The 27998-nt window shown below is 43.4% G+C and overlaps 1 protein-coding gene and 1 pseudogene across 2 annotated transcripts; one reads left to right on the top strand and one right to left on the bottom strand.

Annotated features, from left to right (window-relative positions):
* The first annotated feature begins 10090 nt into the window (after positions 1-10090).
* Positions 10091-20651, top strand: TRIM68 (tripartite motif containing 68). 2 transcript variants are annotated; one of them, XM_022563188.3, is made up of 7 exons: positions 10091-10476; positions 13034-13515; positions 15122-15217; positions 16073-16333; positions 16801-16823; positions 17419-17519; positions 17712-20651. In XM_022563188.3, the coding sequence occupies exons 2-7, from the start codon at positions 13090-13092 to the stop codon at positions 18260-18262; spliced, it is 1458 nt and encodes a 485-aa protein (XP_022418896.1). In that variant the 5' UTR covers positions 10091-10476; positions 13034-13089; the 3' UTR covers positions 18263-20651. The 2 variants fall into 2 exon arrangements, with proteins under 2 accessions (XP_022418896.1, XP_022418895.2); XM_022563187.3 differs by lacking the exon at positions 10091-10476 and adding an exon at positions 10513-10598.
* A 2646-nt stretch (positions 20652-23297) lies between these two features.
* Positions 23298-27606, bottom strand: OR52I2 (olfactory receptor family 52 subfamily I member 2; annotated as a pseudogene).
* Between the last annotated feature and the right edge of the window lie 392 nt (positions 27607-27998).

Here is a 27998-nt window from a genome sequence, read left to right on the forward strand (position 1 = left end):
GGAGAGAAAGGACTTATTAGGAAAGGACACTGAAACAGTGAGGGCAGCAAACAAAGACTAAGTACTTCTGGTAATTCTGAACTCCAGCCTCCTTCTGCTCTAATACCTCCCTGGGGGTCCCATTAATCTCAGTGTATGAAGCCCACTCAGAACACATGTGCAACAGCTCTTCATTTCCAGAGCTGATGTTTCTGACCACAGACACTGCTCTTGGCTGCTTCCACAACAGAACTGCCAGGCTCGCACAGATCCTTCCAGATCCCAGCTTTTCTAGTGCGTGTTAGGGTTAGGGTCTGTCTGAGTTCAGAGTTTGAGCTTCAATCTGTGGTTGCCTTTAAGACTCACTCTACTCTGATTTTAGGATGGGAAGCAGGGAGTCAGTCTGAGCCTAGATTTCAAGAGATAGGTTTGTGTTTCAGCCTGAGTACCGTTTCTCAAAATTCCTTGATAGAATCATCTGAAGTGGTTATTGAAAACACTATCTCTCCAGGTCCTACTCCAGGCCCAGAGAATAAGGTTTTCCCGGGAAAGGGCCCAGAAACCTGGTTTAAAAAACAATAAATCCTTTCTCTCCAGGTGATTTTTTTTTTTTTTTAATCAGAAAAATTGGGGAAAAGCTTTCTGGTCTTCTGGGAGGTAGGGAGACAGGAGTGAAGAAAGACTATCATTTCCAGCCCCCAGCAAAGAACGGAATATAGTCTTTCATTGGGATCTCTCAAGGCCCACATGAGAGTCAGTCCCAGATTGTGCTTGGCTGGGCTGTGACATGGAAACCAGATACAGCTGAGACATGAAAAGAAAATCAGTCTGTGTTGTCACCAGTGCTCTGTGGTATCCACAAGCACATCCTCCTTCCTCCACTACCCTCCCTGGGGAGCACAGAACACCCCAAGGTCAATTTCCTTTCTCTACAGAGACCACTCTGTGGTCTCCCCTCCCCTCCCCTTTCCTCCCCACCCTGGGCTAAGCCTGGCACACTCACCAACAATGCTTCCGCCCCAGGCAGCTGCCCTTATATAGCTTCCCTGGGGGCCCTAGGGAGCGTGAGGGATGATGAACAGTGCACTACGCCAGGCTCCCTGGGAGCACTGCCCCGCTCAGGTGCTCAAGTAAATCTGAACCCAGACTCCTACCCCGGGGGCTGCATTCTGTTACTAGTCTAAGGCCACCTTAGGAGACTAGAGGTAAGGGTAATGCAGTGGAGGTGAGGGAGGACCTGCACTGGAAGAAAGGAGCTACTGGAATGGAGGCGTGGGCGCACACCTAAAAGCACACAGACGTGAATACGCCTGCTCACTCTCAGAGGCACTATCCTAGGGGATCCAGCCCTGTGCTCAGGCACTGCCTCTCGCTTCTTGATGCTGCCCCCTTATGGTAATGTAGGCGAATTGCAGCCTCGTGGCTACTTGGGCACTGACTGAGGTTGATGAACCAAGGACCTAACTTACCTTGAATGTGAGCTCCTGCCACTGCACTACGGCTGCTCCTTAGCTCACACTCCTCTCCCTAATAAGCCAACTCTTTATCCCTCGGGCTGCTAATAATAGCTCTCCTGCCCCCCGCCCCCAAATGAGACAGTGTAAAATGGTTGTTTAAATGTGGGGCTCTATCAGGAAACAGATTTATGTCCAAATCTGGGCTCAATCACATACCATCCTTAGCCTCAGTTTGATGTGAAAAATAAAATGAGATACTAGCAATTCTCCAGTAAATGATTGTGTTCATTATTATTGCTCAAAACAACTGGAAGAGCCAATGAAATAGAAGGAAATCCAGTTGAGATAGTGCTACAACAGCCAAAGGAAGAAAATACATTGAGGGGAAAGAGTGGACAGCAGTGCAGAAGGCTGCTTAGAGATCAAATAGTATGAGGACTGAAAATAAAAAGCCACTGGTTACCTTGGGAAGAACTGTTGAGGTGCGTTGGTAGGAGTGGAGTCCTGAATGCGGCAGAGTGAGGAGTGAGTGAGTTGGGAAGAAATGGAGAAAGTGGATGTAGACCACTATTTTGAGAAGTTTGTACGTGAAGAGAAGGAGTGAAATGGGCAATACATGAAGAATTGATAGCTCTAAGGAGAGTTTTTAAATTTGTATTTTGGAGCTTAAACACAAGTAAATGTCAACAGGATGGAGTTAGTAGAGAGGCTCCCTGTCCTTTATTTCTCATATTCCTAGTGGAGTTCATCAACGCTGTGACCCAGGTAAACCCTCTGTCCTTCCCCCTCTATATAGTGACCATGAGACATTGTAATTGCTCCCATAGCATCACCCAAACAGGCAAAACCAATATCCTGAACTCCAGACATGGTAATGTCTATTGGACATCATTATTTAAGCATCCTTCAGGTACCTCAAACTCAGTGCCTCCAACTAAGTTCATTATCTCTGATCTGCAGTCTATGCCCCCAATCTGTGTTTTTTGTTCCCTGTCACAGAAATGACTCTGTTGCCTCAGCCAGGAAACTAGAAGCCTTCATCTCTGCCTTCTCCCTCTCTCTTACCTCTCTCTGATCCCATCCGATCAGTCACCAAGTTCTCTTTAATTTACATCCTGGATATCTCATGAATCAGATTATTTTTCTCCATCTCCTTTGCCTCCTAACCAAGACAATCTCTTGCCTAGACCATCAGAATAACTTGTTCACTGGTCAGCCTCATTGAAGATCTTTCCTACCAATTCATTGTCCACATGGTGGCCAGTGTGATCTTCCAAACACATATCAGTTCCTAGCGTTTCCCCCTTGACTTTAGAATGAAAAGTTGAAGTTCACACTCCATAACCCAATTCTTAAACCTTCTTGTGCAATCTCAGTGCACATTTCCACCCTATCTTCAACCATTCTACCTCCCTTTTTGCATGCCAAGTAGCAGGCACACTGAAATTATCCCCCTGCTTCAATGTGCCATGCTTTCTCTCACCCTTCAGCTTTCGCATATGTTTTTCCCCATGGTAAAAATACTCATCTTACTTCCTGTTTTTATTAATTCTTAGCTTTCAGATATCTGTTTAAACAACCTTCCTTAGGAAGATCTATTCTGGGCCCTAATCTTGATGTAATCACTTTACTTATTTTTCCCCTTTGTTTCACTTAAAGACTTTAACGTTATGAGATTAATTATTCTTCATAGTTCCAAACAGATCATATCCTCCTATTTTTATAGGGGTGGATGGACGCTGATGTGTACATTTAATAGGGGAGGTTTACATAGACTTCTTTCATTCACTCTTAATACAGAAATTATTGGTCCTCTTATTGATGTTCACTCATAACTCACAATTCAGTTACTTCAATTGAGTCATGTCTAATGGGCCGGTCCCCTTAAATTTTTATTAGTAACATCAAGCACCAAGTTGGCACAATTTTTGAATGAAGATTTTTCATGGGAATTTTTCAAGCATTTTTTCACTTGTTACAGTCACAAGAATAGTATCTTACTGCATAAGGTGAACTTTTAAAATAATAGTATATCCCTATATTTTTGTTTCAATATTTTTCACAAGAAATAAGGAAATAATCATTCAACATAAACAGAGTGTTAAAAGGTCCAGCCAATAATGGAGACTTCTGACCAGAGATATACTCAAATTCTTGGCTTAGGAGATGCTCAGTTATATGAACTTGCTGATAATAATTCCCCAGCTCCATCTCATGACCCACCAGCTGTCCCTCAATATGGTCCTACACTGGCATTCTTTCAGTTCCTCAAATGAAAGTTCTCTTTTCTTACACCCACTTCCAAGCACTTGCTTTGTCTGGAATAGTCAACCTCTTTGTTTCCCTCCTCTACATATTAAATATTCTTAGATTCCACTCTAGGTACTGTTTCTACAAGGAAATCTTTCCTGTAAGAAAATGTTCTCTTGTTTCCAAGGGTATCCAAATTCCTTTTGCAGAGGAATAATTCCATTGTTTTTTGTTAGGAAACACTGATGGACGTGGCCATACAAAGCCACAGACAGCCCTCATGAAAGAGAATATGGCTTTAGAAATGATTCTTTACATTAATAACTTGTATTAAGGCAAGAAAAAGAAATATATAGTATGAGAGTTAGAAAAAAATTATATTGAGTTGGCCAAAAAGTTCGTTTGGGTTTTTCCATAAACTGTTATGGAAAACCCAAACGAACTTTTTGGCCAACCGAATATAATCATTATTTGTGGATTAGTGACTGAATATGTATAAAAATCCAAAAGAATCCATTGATAAATAATTAGAATTAATAAGTACAAAGAGATTGCAAATTACAAAGTCAATATACAAAATTCCACTGTATTTCTTTATAAAATAGACATGGTTTTATTAAAACAGCATTTACAATAGGAGAGAAAAGTCATATATCTAAGAATAAATCCAGTAAAGGATATAGAGAAACTTCTACACAGGAAACCAGAAGGAATCCCTAAGAGAAACTGAAGAAGATCTAAATAATGGAAGAATAAACTATGTTCTTTTATTGGAAAACTCAATAATATTAAGAATTTAATTATCTCCCTTAATTTTTCTACAGATTCAATGCAATCTCATTAATATCCTAACAGGTCATTTTGTAGAACTTGATAAGTTTAATTAAAAATTTATAGTGAAATGTAAATTGCTGAAAATAACCACAACACTCTTAAAGAATTGGACCAATGTGGGAAGACTTGCTATATCAAATATCAAGACTTATTATAAAGCTATAGTAATTATGAAAGTGTGATATTGGTGTAAGGTAGAAAATTGGGCCAATGAATAGAAATGAAAGTCCATTTGCTTTATTCATTCATCAGTGGACATTTAGGTGGTTTTCATTTCTTAGCTATCGTAAATAATGCTGCTATGAATGTGGTGGTGCAGATATCTTTTTGAGATAGTATTTTATTTTCTTCAGATATATACCCAGAAGTGGTACTTCTGGATCATATGGTAATTCTATTTCTTTTTTAATCTTTGAGAAACCTCCATGCTGTTTTCCATCGTGGCTGTACTAATGTACATTCCCACTAACAGTACACAAGGGTTTCTTTTCTTCACGTCCTGTCAACACTGATCTCTTGTCTTTTTGATAATAGCCAACCCAATAGATGTAAGGTATAATCTCACTGCATCTCCTTATGACTAGTGATGTTGAGCACCTTTTCATTACTTGTTGTCCATTTGTATATTTTCTTGGGAAAAAATGTCTTTTAAGTCCTTTGCCCAAGTTCTTTTTAATGGGATTGTTTTTGTTTTTTGCTATTGAGTTGTATGAGTTCCTTATATATTTTGGATATTACTCCTCATCAGATAGATGATTTGCAAATATTTTTTCCTGTTCCATAAGTTGTCTTTTTATTTTACTGATTGTTTCTTTCGTTATTATGCCTGTTCAACTCAAACTCAAGTGATAGCAAGGAATATCTTGATCATCACTGTATCCTCAGTGCTAGGATTGCACCTGATATTTCTGTCTATCTATCTTGGGACCATACAAGGCTATGTAGCAAAAAGGAAGTCCATTATAAAATAATAACAAGAGGACTTCCCTGGTGGCGCAGTGGTTTAGAATCCGCCTGCTGATGCAGCGGACACAGGTTTGAGCCCTGGTCTGGGAAGATCCCACATGCTGTGGAGCAGCTAAGCCTGTGCGCCACGACTACTGAGCTTGCGCTCTAGAGCTCACAAGCCACAACAACTGAGCCTGCGTGACACAACTACTAAAGCCCGTGTGCCTAGATCCTGTGCTCTGTAACAAGAGAAGCCACCGCAATGAGAAATGACAAGCCCACGCACCGAAACGAAGAGTAGCCTCCCTCACCGCAACTAGAGAAAGCTCACGCACAGCAACGAAGACCCAACGCAGCCAAAGAAAGAAGAAGAAGAAAAGATTCAACATTGCACTCAGGAGGGTTCTGGGAATATGGCAACACATCTTCGATTCTAATTTTGTGTGTCAAAAAATTCAAATAAAATAAAATTCAGTAAGAATCTACAATCCTGTCACACAAAAGAGAGAAAAAGTTGTTTCTAAAATTTAGGATTCCTGTGAGTCTGTACAGAGTAAGGTGGAAGGCAACTAACCTACTTTGAAGGAAAGCTTTCATGAAACCATGCTGAGAGACCCTCACTTCGGAGCCTCCAGTATTTGGCCCCTGTGGAAAGAGCTCTGCCTCATGTCTCCATGGGTCTTACCTTACTTAAGAGTATGGGCTGGCCAGCTGACCTGTGCCGTTCCTTATAACCTGCCTAAGATGACGCCCAATCTAATGTTCACTGAGGAGGCAGAACTCCATGAGAACCTGCATCAGCTAGGAACAGTGACTTATCAAATCATCTCTCATAACCATGAGCAAACAAAGGAAGCAAGTAATGTGGAAAATATCAGAGCTTGAAGAAAGGGAACAAATATGAGAAAACAGATCAAATGCCCAGCAGGAAACAGGGCAGAACTGGGAGAATTTAGAAAAAAAAATCCATAGCATCAGTGAGAGCTGAGAAAATCCTGTTGTGTTAAAACATGAACAGATTGCTACTGAATAAAAGCAATGTGCAAGAAAATAAGAATTATTTGAAATAATAACAATAAAACAGAGTGTGCAAATTTTATGGGGAAATCTTGGTTGGTTCTTAACCAAGAGTGGGAAGAGATAGGAGTATTTTCTTGAATCCCTTAATCCCTAAGGTGTAAAACACAACAATAACAACGACAAAACCAAATCACTGAATAGAAACAGAGTATCCTTTGTCTTTCTGCACAACATTCTAGGAGAATCTCTCGAGTTGGCCATGCACAATTCTTTGCTTTTTCAGCAAATATACAGACTTGGGCAAGAAAAAGTAAGAGACATGGAGGGGAAAATACAGGCATTCCAGAAGGAAAGGAAGGAGGGGATGGAGCAGATGGAGTAAAATCAACAATCAAGGAAATAACTAGGAGAAAATTTCCAAAAGCCCAAAACCTGTCTTAAGATATAACATGCTCACTCATTCATAAAATAAAAGATGTATACTTAATTTCAGATGAAATTTCTGAATTCCAATAAAAAATAAACTATCCTGTATGCATCTAGACAGATATGCCTACAAAGTAATGCCAAAATATACCAGCTAGCATGTAAGCTCCACAAAAGCATTTTTCTGTTTTGTTCACTGATATATTTCGATCACTTGAAAGAGTGCCTGTTACATAGCAGGCACTCAATAAATATTCACGGATGAATTTGCTGGCATTAAGGAATCAATCCCTACCTGAGGTCATGAAAATATTCTTTTAAATTACTTTGGGAAGTTTAATTGCTTTGTCTTTTATAGTTATATCTACAATCCATATGTGAGTGATATGAGGTTAGGGTTCGTGTTTCATTTTTTTCCATATAGATATTTGGTGTCTCCAGTACCATTTATTAAAAATATCCTTCTTTCCTCATTGCTCTATAGTACTACCTTTGTCATAGAACAACTGGCCATATATGAACGGGTGTGCTTCTGGGCTTTTTTTTTCTATTCATTGGCCCAGTGGCACCCTGCACCAATATCACACTTTCATAATTACTATGATAACATGGAGAAATTATTTAAGAATTGTCTTAGCAAATAATCTGACTTGTCTTAGTGTGGGTGTCCCAGAAACAAACTGGAAACATGGATCTGATTTCAAGTAGCTTATCTGGGAGATGATCCCAGGATGAAATATTAGGAGTGTTGAGAAGTGAGAAATGGAAGGAAAGGAAGTCAATAAAGTGTGTATTATCAAGCAGGTTATCACCATGGGAAGCTGGGACTCCATTCTCTGCCACTCCTCTCCCTTAGCACAGATAGAGCTCATCCCACAGTTAGCCACTCAACTTGTTGTCCTGGTCCATCTTGGATTCAGGCAGAGGGTTGGAATCTGTAGTTACAGTCATGGGCTATATCCAAGACAGAGCCTCACCTGGACACAGCTGTCTGCCTCTCACAGCAAACAAAGCACCCTGATGGAGGCCAGGAAGAAGAGCTGCTGTGCTTGTGCACTGCACTGATCTATCTTCAAAAGTGCTCTATCCAGCTTTCTCCTCAGGAACACAAACCCCTGCCCCCAGGAATACTAAGGTGCCCTTTTGCCAGGGCCCTTGAGAGTCAATCTTAGTTATGGACAAATTGCCAAGTTACAAATGAAAAAGATCTCCCCTTTAACTGCTTTAACTTCACAGAAGCTCCAGAGAAGTGCAATCGACCCTTGAACAACACAGGTTTGAATTGTGTGGGTCCACTTATATGCAAATGTTTTTCAATAAATATATCAGAAAATGTTTTGGAGATTTGCAACAATTTGAAAAATCTCACAGATGAACCATGTAGCCTGGAAATATTGAAAAAGTAAGAAAAAGTTAGGTATGTCATGAATGCATAAATTATATGTAGATACTAGTCTATCCTTACATAGGCATAAGGTGAGTGATATTTAATATAAAATTAATGTGTTAATTTTCTTACTGATCTACAACTTTGCTTTCAAAGAATTACATTATCATACAATATACCTGTCTGTCTCATAAAGGGAGAAGTTGTATATCAGCCTATCATCACATTTAAGTTGCTTTTTAAAAAATGAAAGTGTTTCCGATACTATATTATTAATACGACTATAATACTGTAAGCCATAAAAATTTTATAATGATTCCTTCATTAGTGTATAGGCTAGGCTATGGTGAAGCAATCATATCAATTATACTAGGCTACCACAAAGCAATCATATTGCTGCTTCTTTGTTATCAATGCATGAATTATTATAACTACAAATATTAATTTCTTTTTCACATTATCTTTTCATTTTTTATGTCTAGTGTTAATAATATCTATAACATCTACAGTGTTTTGTAGAAGACAATATTGATGTATGTACTGATAGACTGATGATTCATCTTGTAAACAGAAGATGTAAAGTTATGATGTTGATATAGTACAGTATAGTAAATGCATTTTCTCTTCCTTATAATTTTCTTACTTTCTCTAGTTTATTATAAGCATATAATACAAACAAAATATGTATTAATCGACTGTTTTATGTTATTGGTAAGACTTCAGGCCAACTGTAGGCTACTAGCAGTTAAGGTTTGGTGGAGTCAAAAGTTATATGCATATTTTTGACTGTACAGTTGGCCCCTGCAATATTTAAGGGCCCACTGTACAACTAACTCGATTTTGAGTTCCTTAAACAGTCTGTGGCCTATGGTTGTAATTCCAGCACCCAGCACAAAGTGCAAAAAGTGAATGCTCAATAAATGTTTAAAGTGGCTTGTTCCGATTAATCCATTTACTACTCTGTTAGGCAGTCATGCCTACAGATCCAGGTGAGACACAGGGTACAGCTCAGACCTCAGCTACCTCTTTTCTTCTTTTTTTGCTCATGGTCCCATTTGTTTCAGGAATTTTCTGGGCCTCACCCTTCAGAATTTCAACCATGGCCTGAGCCCTGACATTGGCATGAAGAGCCAAAGAGTATCAGTCCCAACAAGAAAATCATTTGGAACTGGGCTTCAGTTGGAGGATTTCCTGGTTATTTTCCACACAGGCAGGATGTGCCTTTATTTGCTTATTCAGTAAACACTGAAGTATCAGGAAAAGGACAAGGTGCAGAGACTACAAAGAAAAACCGAAATCACTGCCTTAAGTATGACTTTGTGTGTGCACATGTCTGTATGTTTAGGCGAGGGACGAACACCGCTCGTTTAAAATTTTTTTCCAATTTGTATAGCAGTTTCAGACGAGGAATTCCACTTCTCCTCCGCCAGTTCCCACCATCTGCTTCTAACTCTGAAGGGGGGGATGTGGCAATAGTGATGAGAGACTGACTGCTGAAGTACTGAAGGATAAGAGCTTGCCAAGAAAACCCAGGGTTTTTTATGAGAAACCACCATCTGCAGCCTGGAGCCAGGAGAGGTCGCTCATCTTGCAGGAAAGTGCAGAGTCCACTGCATTATCAGTGCCCAGCCCCGCACTAAATTGGGTCTCAGAATCAGACATGGCTGATCTCATAGGCTGCTGAGTTTAACGTGGAAAACTGGCAAAGAAACAGCATTAGGTCCGGGGCTACGACCCGGAAGGAACAAGGTTCGCCCTGAAGAGCCACTAGTCATCCACAGCGGAAGCGTGAGGCGCAAGGGGCTCTTTGAGCCGAGGGCCAGCTAGGCCTCTGCTTACTGCATGGCCCGAGGGCCCTCATCCAAGGGCCTCAGCCCTTCGACCCGTCCTCGACTGACTCCTGGGCCTTCTTACAGTTTAAAGGGCTCTGAGTGGGGGAAGAGGCCAGAAAAACCGAAAAGAAGAGAAAATACGCCGTCAGGCCAAGAGGTGTGCGGGGCCCTGTCCCCTCCTCCGATTGGCTAGGGTTGTCCTGTTCCCTGTCTGTGATTGGCTGCTCCCACAAAGATGCCGCCGGCGAGCTCATTGGCTCCGGCCCTGTGGGCGGGGCCTCGGAATCCTGCAGGAGAGACCAAGGAGCTGGGTGCTGCTGAGGCCTTGGTCTCAGAGCCGGCGGTAAGTGCCGGGCTGGCTGGGCCAGCCGGTTCGGATGCTGCGGACACTCGGCCGTGGGAACCAAGCGGGCGTCTCCACTTTTGGTTTCAGCCTCGGGGCGCTACTCCCGGCTGAGAAGGGAGGTGGGTAGACAGTTGTGCCTCTTCAGAGGTCCTGCAGGCCGTCAGCCTTACTCTGCCCCCACCAGCCCGGGACCCTCGGGCCCTGCCCGGCGTCCTGTGGCCCGGAGGTTACCCTCCCCCTCTCTCCTCCCGAACCCCGGAGGTCACCGCCTCCTCACTTCCCACTTTGGCCCCTCCTCTCGAGTCTCTTCCCGGCTTCGCCCCCCCACCCCGCCCCCGCAAATGTCTTTCCTAGAAGGCTTCCCACTGTGCCAAATGCACGGTTGAAGCAATTAAATGTTTAATAATTAAAGTTTTGCCAAAGTAATCTGTCTATCATGAAAACAAAACAATAAGGCAATAGGTGCCCGCCCCTAAATCCTTTTTTGCGGAGGCCACCACATTTAACTTTTTCATGTTTAGAGCTTTTTATGACCCTACTAAATCTAAAGTGCTTCCATCGCATTTCTTGATTTCTCATTTTGATATTTCTTTACCTCACTTCCCTTCTCCACCATCTTCCCAGTTTTTCAGTAGCTATTTTCAATTCTTTGTTAATCTCTGTAGCTTTAAATCATAGATATCAGCCTCTGTTGTGTCAGCCTTAGGTAGTAGTTCTTGGGGCCCCTCCGTGGTAGATGAGGATATTGACATTTCTTCCATATCCAGCCTACTATCAGCTAGACCTTAACATTTACATATAATACTCGTGTATTCAAAAATATTTGAGCACTGTTTCTGGCCTTAGGGATATGGTCGTGAACAAATTAGAGTATGTCAGTATCCTCATGAAACTTCTACTGTGGGAAGTAAGATAATAAACACATATGTGTCAAATGACATTAAGAGCAGGAATTTGGAGAAGTCATTTCAAGCTGGGAGGACAGCAGGAATCCAAGTGGGTGGAATGAATGGACATGGGGTCTGTGAGAAAATGTGGAAGTTCCTCCTTTTGCTTGACTGGGCTGTTTCAGGGTGAAGAGAGAGCTTCTTGTTGGACTGAGGGCTGGGGAACCAGGATAGGCTCTTCAGTAGGTTAGTGATTTAGTAAAACAAGGTTTTAGGATATTGGTCCTACAGTTTGGGAGTGACAGTGGGAGGAGGAAAAGCAAGAGACAGGGAGGCCAGTGAGAAGGCAGGACCTCTTGATGGCCTGTAACAGACAGTTCTGCAAAATTTACTTACTGCCCCACTTCCTTCAGGAAACCTCACAGGACTACCATTAAACCACAGTGATTTCTCTCTCCTCTTGAATTTTTATTATACTTTGAAGCTGGAGAGGTTAAGTACTTTGCCCAAGTTAGAATGGCAGAGCCCAGGACCAAGCATCTGTTAAATGAGGGGAGAGTAGAATAATGGTTTCTACTTAGGGTTTTGAAATACATTGAGCCAATCCATGTAAAATGCTCAGAAGAGTGCCTGGCGTATAGTGTACTCAAGGAGTGCTCGCTTTTATTATTAATGTATAATATGCTCTCGACTCCCTAACTTAATTATAAAAGCATTTTGGGTTTTAGAACTGTTTTCTGTGTCTAGCTCATTTATTCCTTCAGCAAATGTTTATTCAGCAATAACTGCATGACAGGCACTTTTTAGGTCCTAAGGATACAACGATGACTAAGACCATCAGGGCTTTTCCCTTTATAGACTAACTGGTAACACAAACTTGCACGGTGAACAAATAAACATTGTCAACTGTACCAAGAGCCTGCCATTGGTCATTCAGGTTCTGTGCCCACATATGGCCCTAGCAGAAATCTCAGGTTTCTTGCTGGAGTAGTGGATTCATCAATATGGGTTTAATTATCAGCAGATGACCTTTGTTTTTATCTTCCAAGGGCTCTTTGTCCATACCTGCTTCTAATGTATCACTGAGGAGAGTGTCTTGGCATCTTAGCGGTTGTTAGTGCTGGAGAAGTGGGCAGAGGTTTACAGGAGGTGGGGAGAGTTGCTGGTTCCCTTATACCTTACACTTCAGTGTGCAACACAAGAAAACAAATTGAGCATATAGGCCATGGGCTTCTGGCATATTACCTTTTCTGCACCTTGACGTACATAGAAACATCCTAGAGAGTGAGGAAGGTGGGTATTTCTGGCCTTATTTTGGATAGTGAAACCACACGAAGTTCAAGAGAAACAGTGCTGATTTCGAGAGCGTGATGGACGTGGAGTGAGAATGGGCTGGCGAGCGAACCCACAGGAGGGTCAGAGATGACCAGGTGAATGGAAACAGAATTCCCAGCATCCCAACACTCGGGCATCCCCAGATGTCCCTTCTGTGGCATGAGAAACGTGACCCAGTGCATTCAGTTGGGAAGGCCAGAGCTTATTAAACAGGGTTCATAAAGGATCCAAAAGAGGAAGTTATTTTTTTCAGTCACTACTTATCCCTTTTACCTTTCCCTCTGCTCTTCTGCTCTTTTATCCCTTATTTGGGTTTCTTTCCTTCTTCTCAGCCTTCAGTGGCTCCGCCTGGTTTTATTCATATTCTGAGGAGGGTGTGACAGGAGCCATGGATCCCGCAGCATTGGTGGAAGCCGTTGTAGAAGAAGTGGCCTGTCCCATCTGCATGACCTTCCTGAAAGAGCCCGTGAGCATCGACTGTGGCCACAGCTTCTGCCACAACTGTCTCTCTGGACTCTGGGAGGTCCCAGGAGAATCCCAGAACTGGGGTTACTCGTGTCCCCTCTGCCGGGCTCCCGTCCAGCCAAGGAACCTGCGGCCTAATTGGCAGCTGGCCAATGTTGTAGAAAAAGTCCGACGGCTAGGGCTGCATCCAGGAATGGGGCTGAAGGGCGACGTGTGCGAGACCCACGAGGAGCAGCTAAAGATGTTCTGCAAAGAGGATGGCCTGATCGTGTGCGAGGCCTGTGGCCGGTCCCCCGAGCATGAGGCCCACAGTGTCGTGCCCATGGAGGATGTCGCCTGGGATTATAAGGTGGGAGATGAAGGCCAGCTCCCCCCAGTCTCTCCCCTGCCCTTTACTTGGCTATCTCTAGATCAAGAACTTGACCAGGGGCCCCAGAGACAAAATGAGAGCTGATTCCTTTGGCTTCTTGTGCCCCCAGATCCTGGGGACCTGATATAGTGAGCTGTACCTCTTCTTAGGTTTATGACCTCCTTTGACTTCCTTCTTTCCCACTTCCACACGTCATCCCAGTCCCAACAGTTTTAATGCCTAACCCAAACTTGCTTTCCTTACTAAGAATTTGAGGGAGACCATTTTGGTCTAGCTGGGGTTCTGGGTGCCTTGGATGAGGTGGTCAAGGCTGTACCAATCAGAACATGCAAACTCCTCCTAGCAATGCCACAGATAATCACTGAACATCAGGTGAGTCACTTTAAACTCCTCATTTTATAGACAAAACAAAGGTTTAGAAATTTGAGATCATGATCATTGGTTTTAGAGCTAGAAGGGACCATGGCTGAGTCATTTAGAATTGAGTGAGATTGTCTAATCTAATGTTGTAGGGTCCCTTCTGACTTAAGTTAGTTAAAGGAAGATCAAGGCCTTCTTACTCATCAGCCACTGTTCTTTCTCTTCTCCTTACTTTCTATTTATTGGGGGCGATAGGGGGAGCCATCTCTGACACCCACTGCTCCTTTTTTATAGCTATCCTATCAACTTCTAACTTCTTATATTTTCCTTAGATGTCCATGCTGACATATCTTTATTGGAATCACTATCCCAATGATTCTGTGATCCATTGATCCTGTACTGGTCTTAATTCTCTTTCTTGAAGTTGAGATTAGAAGGTAAAATTGTAAGATGAATCCCCTGAATTAGCTGTTTTCCTATGCAAAAAGAATTTCTGAAAAATTAAAAGTATTTTTTTTGCAAGTATTAGAATAAGGAGGCAGTATACCATAGGCATAAGAGTTAAAGAGCTGGGTTAAATCCCAGCCCAACCATTTACTAGCTGAGTGACTTTGCATAGGTCACTCTCTAAGCCTCAGTTTTGTTGGTACATCTTTAATAAAATGGTCCATATTATTATGAGATTACTTTATGCTTCCCAGTAGGCATCTCTTGCATTAGAGTGTAGGATGGTACTTCTTACCTTTAGGGTGCATATGAACCACACAAGGGTCTTGCTAAAATTCAGGAGGTCTGGGGTAAAGCCCAAGATCCTGCGTTGCTAACAAGCTCCCAGGTGATGTTGATGCTGCTGACACACGTGGACCACACTTTGAATAACAAGGTTTAGGAGGCTGTAGGATAACAAAACAGATAAGGATAAAAAGAGGCATGGATAGGAAAAGTCCAAGATAGTTTTCTGGCCACGTTGGAAATGGACCTTTTCTTCTGCTTTACAGAAAGAGACTGTGGGAGTTGAAATGATTCTCAGATTGAGAGACCTTGGATGTAATCTGGGCAGAAATCTGCTCCCTCTGTGGTGTTCCCTTTTTTTTTTTTTTCCCAGCATGCATTCTGGCCCACCCCCTGAGAGATGCTTGTTTTCCCATTACCTACCAATGCTAGGAAGCCTGGCTATCCACCCAGGCTGCCCGAGGTGTCCTCATGACGTTTTTGTCTCTTTCAGTGGAAACTCCATGAGGCTTTGGAACATCTGAGGAAAGAGCAGGAAGAGGCCTGGAAGCTGGAAGTTGGTGAGAGGAAACGAACTGCAAACTGGAAGGCAAGTTGCCCCCTGGGGAAAGGAGTCTGTGTGGTCCCTGTGTTGTCCTGAAGCTGGCCCGTGGTACCTTCCTCATCTCTGTGAGGCAGAATGTGGGGTTTGAGGTCAGAGAGCCTGGGGTCCTCATGCCCGCTTTCTCTACTAGGTGTGTGGCCTTCAGCTGGCCTTGGGACCACTCACTTCCAGTTTCTTGAATGTGGTGTAGAGATAACTTCTGGGCTCTCCTCATATGTGAGAAAGGAAAAGTACACACCTCACATGTGCTTTAGCTCACGGAGGTATGACTTGTATAATGCTTAGTAAAGCATAGTTTCTGTTTCTCTTTCCTCAGCTAAAGCATATTTACTAAAAGTTAAGTTATTAAAATAGTGGAAAATCACTTCAGAAGTAAACCCAAGGCCCACAGCTATCAAAGTATCAGAACTTGTGATCGACGGAAGGTAACACTGAGTCAGTCTAAAACAGCATATAGAATTGGTACAGTACCGGTAAGAAGCAAAATCATCTGACAGTGTAGTTGTTACACTGCCTGGTCGTTATTCTGAAAATAGAATATATTATTCTGAAAATGGAAAATAGTCTGGAATATATAGTGCAAAGGTAATATCCTGGGCCCTCCTGGGGTCAACAAGAGTTAGTAATAGGGACTGAGGAGCATGTACTGGAGCTGTGGGAACAGGAAGTTAGGAAAAATCGTATCCTTTGTCTGTGCCTCTGCAGTGCCTGGCACACAGTTGGTACCAGGACATTCCAGAGTGTGTGTGTGTGTGTGTGTGTGCACATACCAGCGTCCTCAATCCTGGGTGGCCCTTACACGACCAGTATCCATGCTGATTTCTGATCTTGGCTCTACAGATACAGGTGGAAACCCGAAAGCAGAGCATCATATGGGAGTTTGAGAAGTACCGGCGATTACTAAAGAAAAAACAGCCACCAGGTCGGCGGCTGGAAGTAGAGGCCGCCGCCGCTCTGGCCAGCCTGGAGCAGGAGGAAGGGGAGACCACACAGAAACTGGGGGTGAGTCACAACGCACTCATCCAGCAGAGCCGGGTCCTGTGGAGGATGATCGCAGAGCTGGAAGAAAGGTCTCAGAGGCCTGTCCGCTGGATGCTGCAGGTGAGGGGCAGGCTTTCCTGGGAACACTGAGCAAGAGCTGAGGGTGGCCTGGGACTGTAGGAGAGGGGGGAACCTCGTCTTCAGTGGGACCTGTCAGCACTCAGCCTACCAGAAATGGATTCTGTATACCCACTGCTAATGCCAGCTGTTCCCCTACCCCTGGTTGGGTGGATGACCTCGTGGCCTTCTAGATGGACATTGTCTAGGCGGCCCTCACATCATACCCGTCCCTCCCTCTGGCCAGAGAGTTGAGATGGAGCCCGAAGTTGGCCAGTGAAGCCAGGGCTCAGCCTGCCCTGCCTGCCTCCTGTAGGCTTCTCCCCCGCTCCCTCTACACGCCTTCTCTCCAGCTTTGCTCTCTGCCTTCCCCTTCCCTCGGAGAAACTCCCTCCTACAGCTCTGTGTCTGTCTGGTCCCTCCAAGGAATGGGGCATACTCACGTGCTGCATATCTTTTTCTCCTTCTAGGGTATTCAGGAAGTCTTAAACAGGTATGTTTCCATCTCTGGAGCCCCTCGACAGCCCTGTAAGAGAAAGTGGGTCCTGGCCAGAGCCAGAAGTGGGGAAGGAACATAGACCAAGTACCTACAGAAAAGTGGGTGCTGGTCCGTAATCTTCCGCCCCTTCCATTGTATTGGCTAAGGAAGCTTTCAGCATCTTTCTTTTTTCTTCTTTGTGCTTGGCCAAATTCATTTCAAGCATTACCAATAAGAGTTTCAGGTAGAGCTATAAAATGTATGGTTTCAAGTAGATGACCCAAGGAGGGGAGAAGACTGCAGCTGTCTCCAGTAGCATCGGTGCTCTGAGTCTGCATATGACCCCTTCTCCTCTGCAGTACACCTCTTCCTCTCCCAATGTCAGATTCACACCTAACCCTTCCCATGGCCTAGGTATGTGAATATTCTCTCTGTGCCACAAGCCGTTCAGCTCAGTCAAATAATCATCACATCTCTGCTCCGCCTGGTATTGCTGGGGAGGGGCACCTTGCTGACCCCGTCCCTGGCCAGGCCCCCTTCCCTGTACTAAGGGAAGGCCTATGTGGCAGAGCCAGGACTTCTGGCCCCAAGGCCTACCCCTCTCTACCAGGAGCAAGTCTTGGAGCCTGCAGAGACCAGAACCAGTCTCGCTGGAGCTGAAGACGGACTGCCGTGTGCTGGGGCTCAGAGAGATCCTGAAGACGTATGCAGGTAATGAATGCTCGGCGGGATTGTGATGAGCGGGGGGCGGGACCCCTCCTGGAGAAATGAAATGGCTCAGTGCCCTCTGGATGCCCATCGCCCGCCCGTCACTGAGGAAATCGCTGGCTGTACCTATCACAGAGACCTCGCCCAGGCCCCCTCGCTCTGTGTCAGGGTACCAACCAGGATCTTTTTCCCTAGCGGATGTGCGGCTGGATCCAGACACTGCTTATTCTCGCCTCATCGTGTCTGAGGACAGAAAATGCGTGCGCTATGGAGACACCAAGCAGAAGCTGCCCGACAATCCTGAGAGATTTTACCGCTACAATATCGTCCTGGGCAGTCAGTGCATCTCCTCGGGTCGGCACTACTGGGAGGTGGAGGTGGGAGACAGGTCTGAGTGGGGCCTGGGAGTGTGTAAGGAAAATGTAGACCGGAAGGAGGTGGTCTATTTATCCCCCCACTACGGATTCTGGGTGATCAGGCTGAGGAAGGGCGATGAGTACCGGGCAGGCACCGACGAATACCCACTCCTGTCCTTGCCCGTCCCTCCCCGCCGGGTGGGAGTCTTCCTGGATTACGAGGCCCATGATATCTCCTTCTACAACGTGACTGACAGCGGCTCCCACATTTTCACTTTCCCCCACTATCCCTTCCCTGGGCGCCTCCTGCCCTATTTCAGTCCTTGCTACAGCATCGGAGCCAACAACACCGCTCCCCTGGCCATCTGCTCCCTGGACGGGGACGACTAAGAGAGCCACCATTTTAGCCAGAGGCCTTGGAATGTCGCCTGGCCCGCAGGGGTCTTGGAGGACCCTGCCCCTGATGAGTGTCCCCTGGAACTGAGCTGAGCCTGGAACCCAGGGATTCCTCTGCCTGACCCAGTGGTGTGTCGCTACTGGGCCAGTCTCCCACTAAACCACTCATGTTAAAAAGCTGAGGCTCGGCAAAAGGAGCATCACACCCCCGCGGGAAGTATGACAAGGCTTTTGGTGAGGATCACAGCGGCTCTAAGGACCAGGATAGTGCTTTCTGCAGGTCACGCCCCTCTTCCCCATCCCTGTCAGTGCCATAATTCAGTGAGGGTGATGAATTAGATCCGATCTTCAGGAAACCCATTGGGTCAGGTTTACCGACAAGCCAGAAGAATACTGTCCGTGTCCAGAGCTGGTTGCTGTGCTGATAGCAGCAGGAGGATGCTTCACCTAAGGTGTACTGAGGTGCCTCTGAGCACCCATATTTCACCCCAGCTCTCTGACCTCCCAGCTAGAGAAATGCATCACCAATTGCCCAGACCACCCCAGTGGCCATCTCCTCTCTGAGCACAAGCTGGGCAAGTCACTAATCTCAGACTGTAATGAGACCTGTGTCCTGGTCCTGCCCTTTTCTCTAAATGTCAGAATCGGAAAACCTGTGCGCCTTGTTTCTATTTTCACTTCATGGTTGAAGAGACTGAAATGGCCTTAGTGCAGTCAGTTATTTCTAACAAAGGTGATGGAAAGAAGAGTGTATAGATTATAAAGTACTTCTCACATTCAAATGAAACCAGACTGACAAACTCACTTCTCAGGTCACATGTCTGCATATCATTCATTACATTCAGGTCTGAAACACCCCAGTGTTTGAAAGATTTTAAGTGTCCTCAATGGGAAAATGGGTATAGTAACTGCATACTCTCCTACCTCGCAGGATTGTTGTGAAGATCTCAGTTCCATCCCGTACTTTTGTTCCTTTCTCAGGGACAGGGAAGGCAAGCCATGGATTTTGCCTGTGGTGGCAACCTTCCCATCTCACCTTTTTACAGCATCTTTGCAGCACTGCCTTAGCTTCTTAGGGCCTCTCCTGACAGTCCTGTCCTTTTAGACCAAAAGATACCCATGCCCTGGCCAACTCTGGGCCACAGTAATATATTGAGCGTCTATTATATTTGTTTGTCTTTGGGTTAGAACAGGGACTGTGACATTAGGGTAGAGAATGGAAATAATACAAAGACATGTAAAAACAAATGCACTGAAAGGAAGGCTCACCCACAAGCTCGTTGGGCTAAAGTTTGGATCTTTGTTTGTCACCAAGGGAATCTTCATGGTCCTGGTAAATATTCTGCCTTTCTCTTCCCTAAATCTGTGACAGAAGGAATAAAGCAGGAGGGAAGTGTGGGGAGGAAGAATAGGGCTAGGCAGAAAAAGCCATATATGATAATGAAAAGGAATTAAGACTATATCTGGTCTATTGGCCCTTCAGAGTGATTGTTGTGTGTGACGAAAATAATTCATTACCAGTCTTAAAAGTGTGATGTGGGAATGATTGTGCTGGAAACAAACTGTAAAGCAAGCATATGAGAACTATGGGTTTTGCCTGTTGTGAGGGGCTACGATATATACATTATGTATTGTCACTGTGATGCTGTGTAACACAACCTCTGATGTAGTTTAAGCTTGAAAGTAGTGACTTGAGTTAGGATTGGGCAGCAAAGTAGATACTAGGTTAGGTACAGGCAGAAGCAAAATCATTCCTGTAATAAAGAATAGCAAAAATTGTCTTTCTACCTTAATTGTGTTGGTTGTTCACATATGAAGGAGGTGAAACAGGCCAAAGTGGAGAAATAAACTCATTCTTCCCACCATGCTTCCAAGGTGCTCCCTGAGCATTAGCAGTAGAAGGGGAGAACTTGCTATCATCTGCCTGGAGAGAAATGAACTGGTAAGTCACAGACCTGGTATTGGCAAGGGGTTGAACAGACCTCCATTAGAGGGACCATATATCTTTGTGTGTGTAGGGGAGCGGGGCAGGGCAGGGGGACTCCCTGGAGAAGTGTGTATAGACTTGAGAAATAGATCTTTAGGAAGTGCTTCCAGCTGTGTCCATGGAAACTTAATAGAGAGTCTAGGAACTGCATCAGTGTTCTTTTCTGTGGTTTTATTAGGCCAAATCTTGGAAGGTTCCTAAAAAAGAGAATTATTAGGTGATAAATTCATTCAAACCTAGAATGAATTAAGGAGTGGAATGGCATTATTTGTAATGTGCTCTTTGGGTTTTTTTTTTTTCTAATTTGTTTTTGTTTTTACATTTATAAGCTGATTTGGGTGCTGTGATTACTTGTTAAAAGAATTACAAGGTTAAATATATTATGTGTTATCATAATGTCTGATTTTTAAGACCAGGCAAAAAGATAAAAGGTCTTAAGTGTATGAAAATCCTTTTCTCTAGGGTAGTTGCTTACACTTCCTTTCTAAGAACAAGAACCTTATTTGTCTGCTTCACCATTGTAGCCCAAGTCTAGCATTGTGTGTGTGTGTGTGTGTCTAAATATTTAAGTGAGGGAGCTTTCATTCATATACCTAGAGTCAAAACGAAAATAAGATCTTCTTGCCTCATAGGGGCATGAAAGACTGGATGTTATTTAATTACAGTCCTGTTCAGAAACTGATTTGATGGCTAATTACAAAAGTGGTCCTGAAGGGGACAAGGCAGGTAGCCATGTGGAGGGCAGAGTGCCTGCACCGCTCCCTGGAATGCCTAGGGTTGTACCTCCAACTTGGTGTGATAATTCATTACAAGGCAGGGGTGAACTTTGCCCATCCTTGTTTTGCTGGCAGAGAAACCAAGGGGTGCAATGCCTGAGCCTTGAGGGGAAAGGCTATTCAAAGGGTAAAACGCTTGGGTCCTGCAAAAGGTGGATACAGCGGGCAAACCTTGGGGTAGCAACTCCCCACAGGAAATCCAATCTCTCTTTTTTCCAAGATTGGCTGTAATCTCAAGAATCCTAACACAGAGTCTACTGTTGCTCCCAGGCTCTAGTTAAATGAGCACACGTTGCTTCACGTGCTGGGCAGGGGTCGTATCTGAATATATTGGGAGAAGCGCAGGTTTTTCTGTTTGGGGCAGCCATGGCAGAGAACCAGTCCACTTTGGGAAGTATGAAGTTCAGTATTTGAGCACCAACGGTGGGTCTCAGCTAGTTTCAGTGAGTACTGGCGTGAATGAAACACAAAGCTGGCAGGGCAGGCTTCTGATTGAAATGCCGAAAAGAAACTTCTGTTTTGAATGCAGGCTGGACTATCCCTTTGTCACTTTCCATCAGATGCTTTAATGCGTCTAATAACTCGATTAAATGGGCATAGCCAAATCATTGGGTTGCTTGTAGAGAAAGAATAGTGTGACTAAATGGAAATCTTATCAAATATGCTTAACCATCTCACGATCTTGATTTGGTTTTATGTTACGGGGTTGCAAGGGAAGGAGAGTTTCTTTTTTCTACTCTTTGGGAACTCAGTGCATGGTTATCTGATTTTGAGAGGTAGATTCCTACTTCTCTGATATTCAGAAGTAGAATACATTCTAGGTAGGTAAATATCAATATTAGCAAAGAGTATGGATGCTAAGTTGTTAAGCATGAGATCCCTCTGGAACAGTTACTACATGAATGCTGATCTACGCAGGAATACAGTTTCGATAGTGCCTAGGGCTACCCTTTAAAATTATGGAATTAGAAATTTACTGGGTATATTTTTAAAGTATATACATTAATTCAGGTATTGTTTTATGTGCTTTCCATTCATTATTTTATTTTCAATATCCTCTATGAATTAGTGTTGTTTCCTCATCAGTAGAAAGGAGATATTAAGACTCAAATACAATAACTTGCCGTCAACACTTACTGGGAAATTACCTTAAGATTTTCAAATATACCGGAGTCAAATATATGTATCTCTTACATATGAAATCTCTTTCTTTTAACATATACTGGTTATTCAGTTTAAGACTTTCTGAAAGGGGGAAAATAAAAACAAAAACCAATGAATTATCTGATGACCTGGAAAGAGTGGTGATATTTCAACTTCATTATTATTATTGTTCTCTATTAACTTTTTATCCCAGAGCATACCTCCTTAGAGATGTCCAAAAGAAGAAAGACCTGTGTTATATTTGATCCCTCTATTTTGTATCTTACAGTTAAGTTACACAGGCAGGACTAAGAAGCAAAGAGATGTCAAAACCAAACTCACGTTGCTTTAGCTTCTGTTGCTTAGAAACAGAAAGCTGGTGATTAAGTATACTGATTACAACTAGCTTAACAATAGTGGGGATATTAAAAGGCTATAGAGGTATATCTTACAGAACGTAATGACAGGGGTGTACCTAGGTGTTCAAAATGAATTGGAACCAGAGACTCAGTTTCTTCATCCCATTTTGCTAATCTGTTTCTCTTGCTGTGGAACAGATTTCTCTTTCCAAGTTCGTGTGTTGGAAAATGGCCACCATCAGTGACCCCAAGTTTGTATCTCCTCAGATAAACTGGGATCCATTTTGACTGGAGACAGACTCTGGTCCAGGTGTGAGCACATGACCCAAGTTGAGTGGATTCATCAATGGGCCAGAGGTCAGGGTCACATATATTAACAGTTGCTTCTGTATAATAACATAAGGAGATGAACAGTTGTGAGAAAATCAGTCAGGTATACGGGTACCTAACAGTTGGTTTCTTCTGCAGAGGGACTGGTAGGATACTAAGTTGGAAGTGTAGGTCAGGAAGGGAAAATCCCAAATCTATTTTCTCTTCCCAAACTTACCTCTGATTCAGATACTAGTTAATTGAAACCATAAAACGCATTGTCAGAAAATTATTTCATTTATATCCTTGCTAAAAATTGAAAAGTTAGGCAGAGTTATCCTTTACAGCTTCATCTTAGAACTTCTGTGGTACCAGGTGAACCAAACCAGCTCCACAGACCTCTCAGGCATCTTTGAACTTGGCTGGAATGCTCAAGGTCTGAACAGACTTTGTGTTCATGAACCCAGGTTGGAGTGGTTAAAGAGGCAGCGCGTCAGCAAGCTCCATGTTCGCTCCCTTATTTGTTTGGTTCTCAGGCCATAGATGATGGGGTTTGAGGTTGGTGGGATGATCAGGTACAAGTCAGCTAACAGCACCTGATGTGCAAAGGCACTATGTCCTTCCCTAGCCAGGCCACATAGATGGATGCCATCCCAGGTAGGTAGTACAGAGCCATAACCCCGACATGGGAGCCGCATGTGCTTAATGTTTTCAACTGAGCATTCTTTGCGGAGAGACCAAATACTGCCTGAAGAATCAAGTTATAGGAGGCAGCGATAAAGGCCACATCAGAACCCACAGTAATGGAGGTTCTGTGGGTTTTCACAGTAATGGAACCAATCAAGCTGTAGAGACTACTGGGCATGGGGTCAGCATATGCCAACTTGGCCACAGCTATGTGCTCACAGTAGGAATGGAGAACCACACTGGAGCCACAGAAAGGCAGATGACTCACCATCCAACTCAATGGAGTCATGAATATGATAGCTCTGATGGTGATGATCACACTCATTCCCAGTATCACTTGAGGTGTGAGGGGTGTAGTGTAGGGGCTTACAGATGGCCACATAGCAAAAAGCCATGGCCAGTAGCAGCCCTGTCTCCACAGCTGTGGCTGCAAGGACAAAATACATCTGAGTGAAACAAGCATTAAAGCTGATGAAGCTGTCTCCTAAGGAGAAAATGCTCACCATCTTGGGCACTACCAAGGAGGCCATAACAATGTCCACAGCAGCCAGAATATACAGGGAGCAGTACATGGGCTCTTGTAGAGTGGAATCCATCCAAATTACAGTCACTATGAGGGTGTTTTCTAACAGGGCTATGGTATACATGATGTTAAGTTAGATAACCAGCCAAAGATGTGAAGATTGCAAACCTGGAATACCCACCAGGACAAGGTGGCAGGGGGTTCCATTGTATGGTTGTAGGGTGGCCCCAGCATCACAGATGAGACTGCTTTCCTGTTAATATATAAAATGATGTAAAAGGATGCAATCCTGTAAGACTTGTTCCCAGCTATGGTGTTAGGAGAGCCTGATGGTATTCTTAACTCAGTGGACCACAGGATTAAGGAAGTGACATCTGACAAAGTTTTCCTGCTCCACCTTCCATCCTCCTCAGTACTGTGCTTTACTAACTTCTGTTCATCGTTCAAATATCATGAGTTATGTCCTTCAGGAAGCCTTCTCTGCCTCCTGCCCCATCCCATGCGGAAACTAAATTAGGTACCTTCAGAGCTTTTATGGACTCTCATCCATGCTGACCTCTGAGAGACCTAAATTGACAATTCCAATACTCTACCTGTTACTTTATTGTATTCAATCATATGTGTCTTGTTCATGGCCTTATACCTTATACCAACTGTGTGCACCCATAGCTGTGGTGCACAAGTCCATTAAAAGAAGATATGTGTACTCATTATAGCAAACAGTTGAATTAATGAATGAGAAAACAGAGGAAAGAGTTTTTCTTTTATTTTTGTATGTTCAGCTCCTAATATTTAATAATTGTTGAATGAAACTTTGTGAGATTGAACATGTCACATTGTGCATCTTCTCCTTCCTCAATCTCTTACTTCCCTAATATTGCATCTCTCAAGGCCTCAGGCTAGTGGGCCACCACACCAATTGTGTGACTATGTTGACTTTACGATAGTCATATATAGCCCAAGAACTGTTTCCCAGGTGTCCAGGCAATCTTAAATGAAGAGTGCTTATTTGCCAAGCCTGGAGACTAGCGTGCTATTAATTATCACCTCGTCCCTCCCCTCAGTCAGGAATTTTTAAGGCTAAGAACTTTCCGTATCCTTGGACACTGCCTTCACTTGACCCTTCTTGGATTTCTCATCAGGCCTGGCTCCTCCCTAAAAAACTGAGTAGATCAGATTGATGGAGTACTGGCCACAGAATCCCATCAGCTGCAGTAGCATTTTCTCTTTTAACCAAGGATGAGACAAAAATTTACCTGGTTCTCAATGCTAATCAACTGACGTACATTTGCCCCTTCCATTTACCCCCTGGAGAGCCTACCACTAATTGACTCCACACCCAGGTACCAAAACAGCCTTGATGAGAGTCCTCAGAAGTTTTCTAAAAAGCCAAATTTCTGGGATATGATTACAATCTGTGGTCTTTATTGAAACAAACAAACAAAAAAAAAACCTAAACATAAGAAATGCCTTATAACGGAACAGACTGAATAAACTGACGAGCTCTGTTTCATGGTCAGAGGACCTTGCTGTGATGAGTGAAACATCTTCAGTGATAGATCATGAGAAGATGCAGGAAAACTTTTTGAAGTAGAATGATAGTGCAGAGTGAAAACATATATATCCTTAAGAGAGCTGTGTGTTTCCTGAATGCCACAAACTCAAGGTTAAGCATCATTCCTTAAAAAGTCGAAGAAGAGCCTAAGGAACCAGAATGCCTCCTCCCCCCACTCACCTCTGATCCAAGATCTTCCTCTCTGCATCTCTGCCCTGTATAAAATCACCTTTCTTCTGAGGGCAGTCTCAGCCGGTGCCTGCCCACCCCTCCTCTCTCTAGCCCTGGCAAGTTGTAACTAGTCGTACCTTTCATTCTCTTGAGAGATTCCCCCCCCCATTCCTTTTTCTTCTCGATTAGCACTGCTAAAGGTTTACATATCCTTTTAGTGCTTTCAAATGACTGGACAGTTTGGTTGGTCTTTTGTTTTTACTTTTTCACTCTTCAGTCTATTGCTACTAAAATTTTTCTTGCTAAGACCAACAGTGATCTCCATCAATAACATATTGCCAATCCAGCGTTTTATTTTCATTCTTTATTGTACTTGATCTATCCCAAACATTTAACATTACTACCTGGTCTCTCTTTTTTTTGGTTAAATTTTTTTTAACATCTTTATTGGAGTATAATTGCTTTACAATGGTGTATTAGTTTCTGCCGTATCACAAAGTGAACCAGCTATACGTATACATATAACCCCATATCCCCTTCTTCTTGTGTCTTCCTCCCACCCTCCATATCCCACCCCTCTATGTGGTCACGAAGCACAGAGCTGATTTCCCTGTACTATACGGCTGCTTCCCACTAGCTATGCATTTTATATATGGTAGTGTATATATGTCCATGCCATTCTCTCACTTCGTTGCAGCTTACCCTTCCCCCTCCCCGTGTCCTCAAGTCGACTCTCTACGTCTGTGTCTTTATTCCTGTCCTGCCCCTAGGTTCTTCAGAACCGTTTTTTTTTTTTTTAGATTCCATATATATGTGTTAGCATACAGTATTTGTTTTTCTCTGTCTCACTTCACTCTGTATGACAGACTCTAGGTCCATCCATCTCACTACAAATAACTCAATTTCGTTTCTTTTTATGGCTCAGTAATATTCCATTGTATATATGTGCCACATCGTTTTTTTCTTTTAACATCTTTATTGGAGTATAATTGCTTTACAATGGTGTGTTACTTTCTGTTTTATAACAAAGTGGATCAGTTGTACATATACATCTGTTCCCATATCTCTTCCCTCTTACATCTCCCCCCCTCCCACCCTCCTTATCCCACACCTCTAGGTGGTCACAAAGCACCGAGCTGATCTCCCTGTGCTATGCGGCTGCTTCCCACTAGCTATCTGTTTTACGTTTGGTAATGTATATATGTCCATGCCACTCTCTCACTTTGTCACAGATTGCCCTTCCCCCTCCCCATATCCTCAAGTCCATTCTCTAGTAGGTCTGTGTCTTTATTCCCATCTTGCCCGTAGGTTCTCCATGACCTTTTTTTTCCCCTTAGATTCCATATATATGTGTTAGCATACAGTATTTGTTTTTCTCTTTCTGACTTACTTCACTCTGTATGACAGACTCTAGGTCCATCCATTTCACTACAAATAACTCAATTTCCTTTCTTTTTATGGCTGAGTAATATTCCATTGTATATATGTGCCACATCTTCTTTATCCATTCATCCGATGATGGACACTTAGGTTGCTTACGTGTCCTGGCTATTGTAAATAGAGCTGCAATGAACTTTGTGATACCTGACTCTTTTTTGAATTATGGTTTTCTCCAGGTATATGCCCAGTAGTGGGATTGCTGGGTCGTATGCTAGTTCTATTTTTAGTTTTTTAAGGAACCTCCACACTGTTCTCCATAGTGGCTGTATCAATTTACATTCCCACCAACAGTGCAAGAGGGTTCCCTTTTCTCCACACCCTCTCCAGCATTTATTGTTTCCAGACTTTTTGATGATGGCCATTCTGACCGGTGTGTGGTGATACCTCATTGTGGTTTTGATTTGCATTTCTCTAATGATTAGTGATGTTGAGCATCCTTTCATGTGTTTGTTGGCAGTCTGTATATCTTCTTTGGAGAAATGCCTATTTAGGTCTTCTGCCCATTTTTGGATTGGGTTGTTTGTTTTTTAATATTGAGCTGCATGAGCTGTTTATATATTTTGGAGCTTAATCCTTTGTCCATTGATTCATTTGCAAATATTTTCTCCCATTCTGGGGGTTGTCTTTTTGTCTTGTTTATGGTTTCCTTTGCTGTGCAAAAGCTTCTAAGTGTCATTAGGTCCCATTTGTTTCTTTTGGTTTTTATTTCCATTACTATAGGAGGTGGATCAAAAAAGATCTTGCTGTGATTTATGTCAAAGAGTGTTCTTCCTATGTTTT

Source organism: Delphinapterus leucas, chromosome 7, assembly GCF_059928025.1.
Source record: "Delphinapterus leucas isolate spDelLeu-1000000601 "Yukka" chromosome 7, BTC_Dleu_Yukka2, whole genome shotgun sequence".
In the NCBI taxonomy this organism is placed as follows: Eukaryota; Metazoa; Chordata; class Mammalia; order Artiodactyla; family Monodontidae; genus Delphinapterus; species Delphinapterus leucas.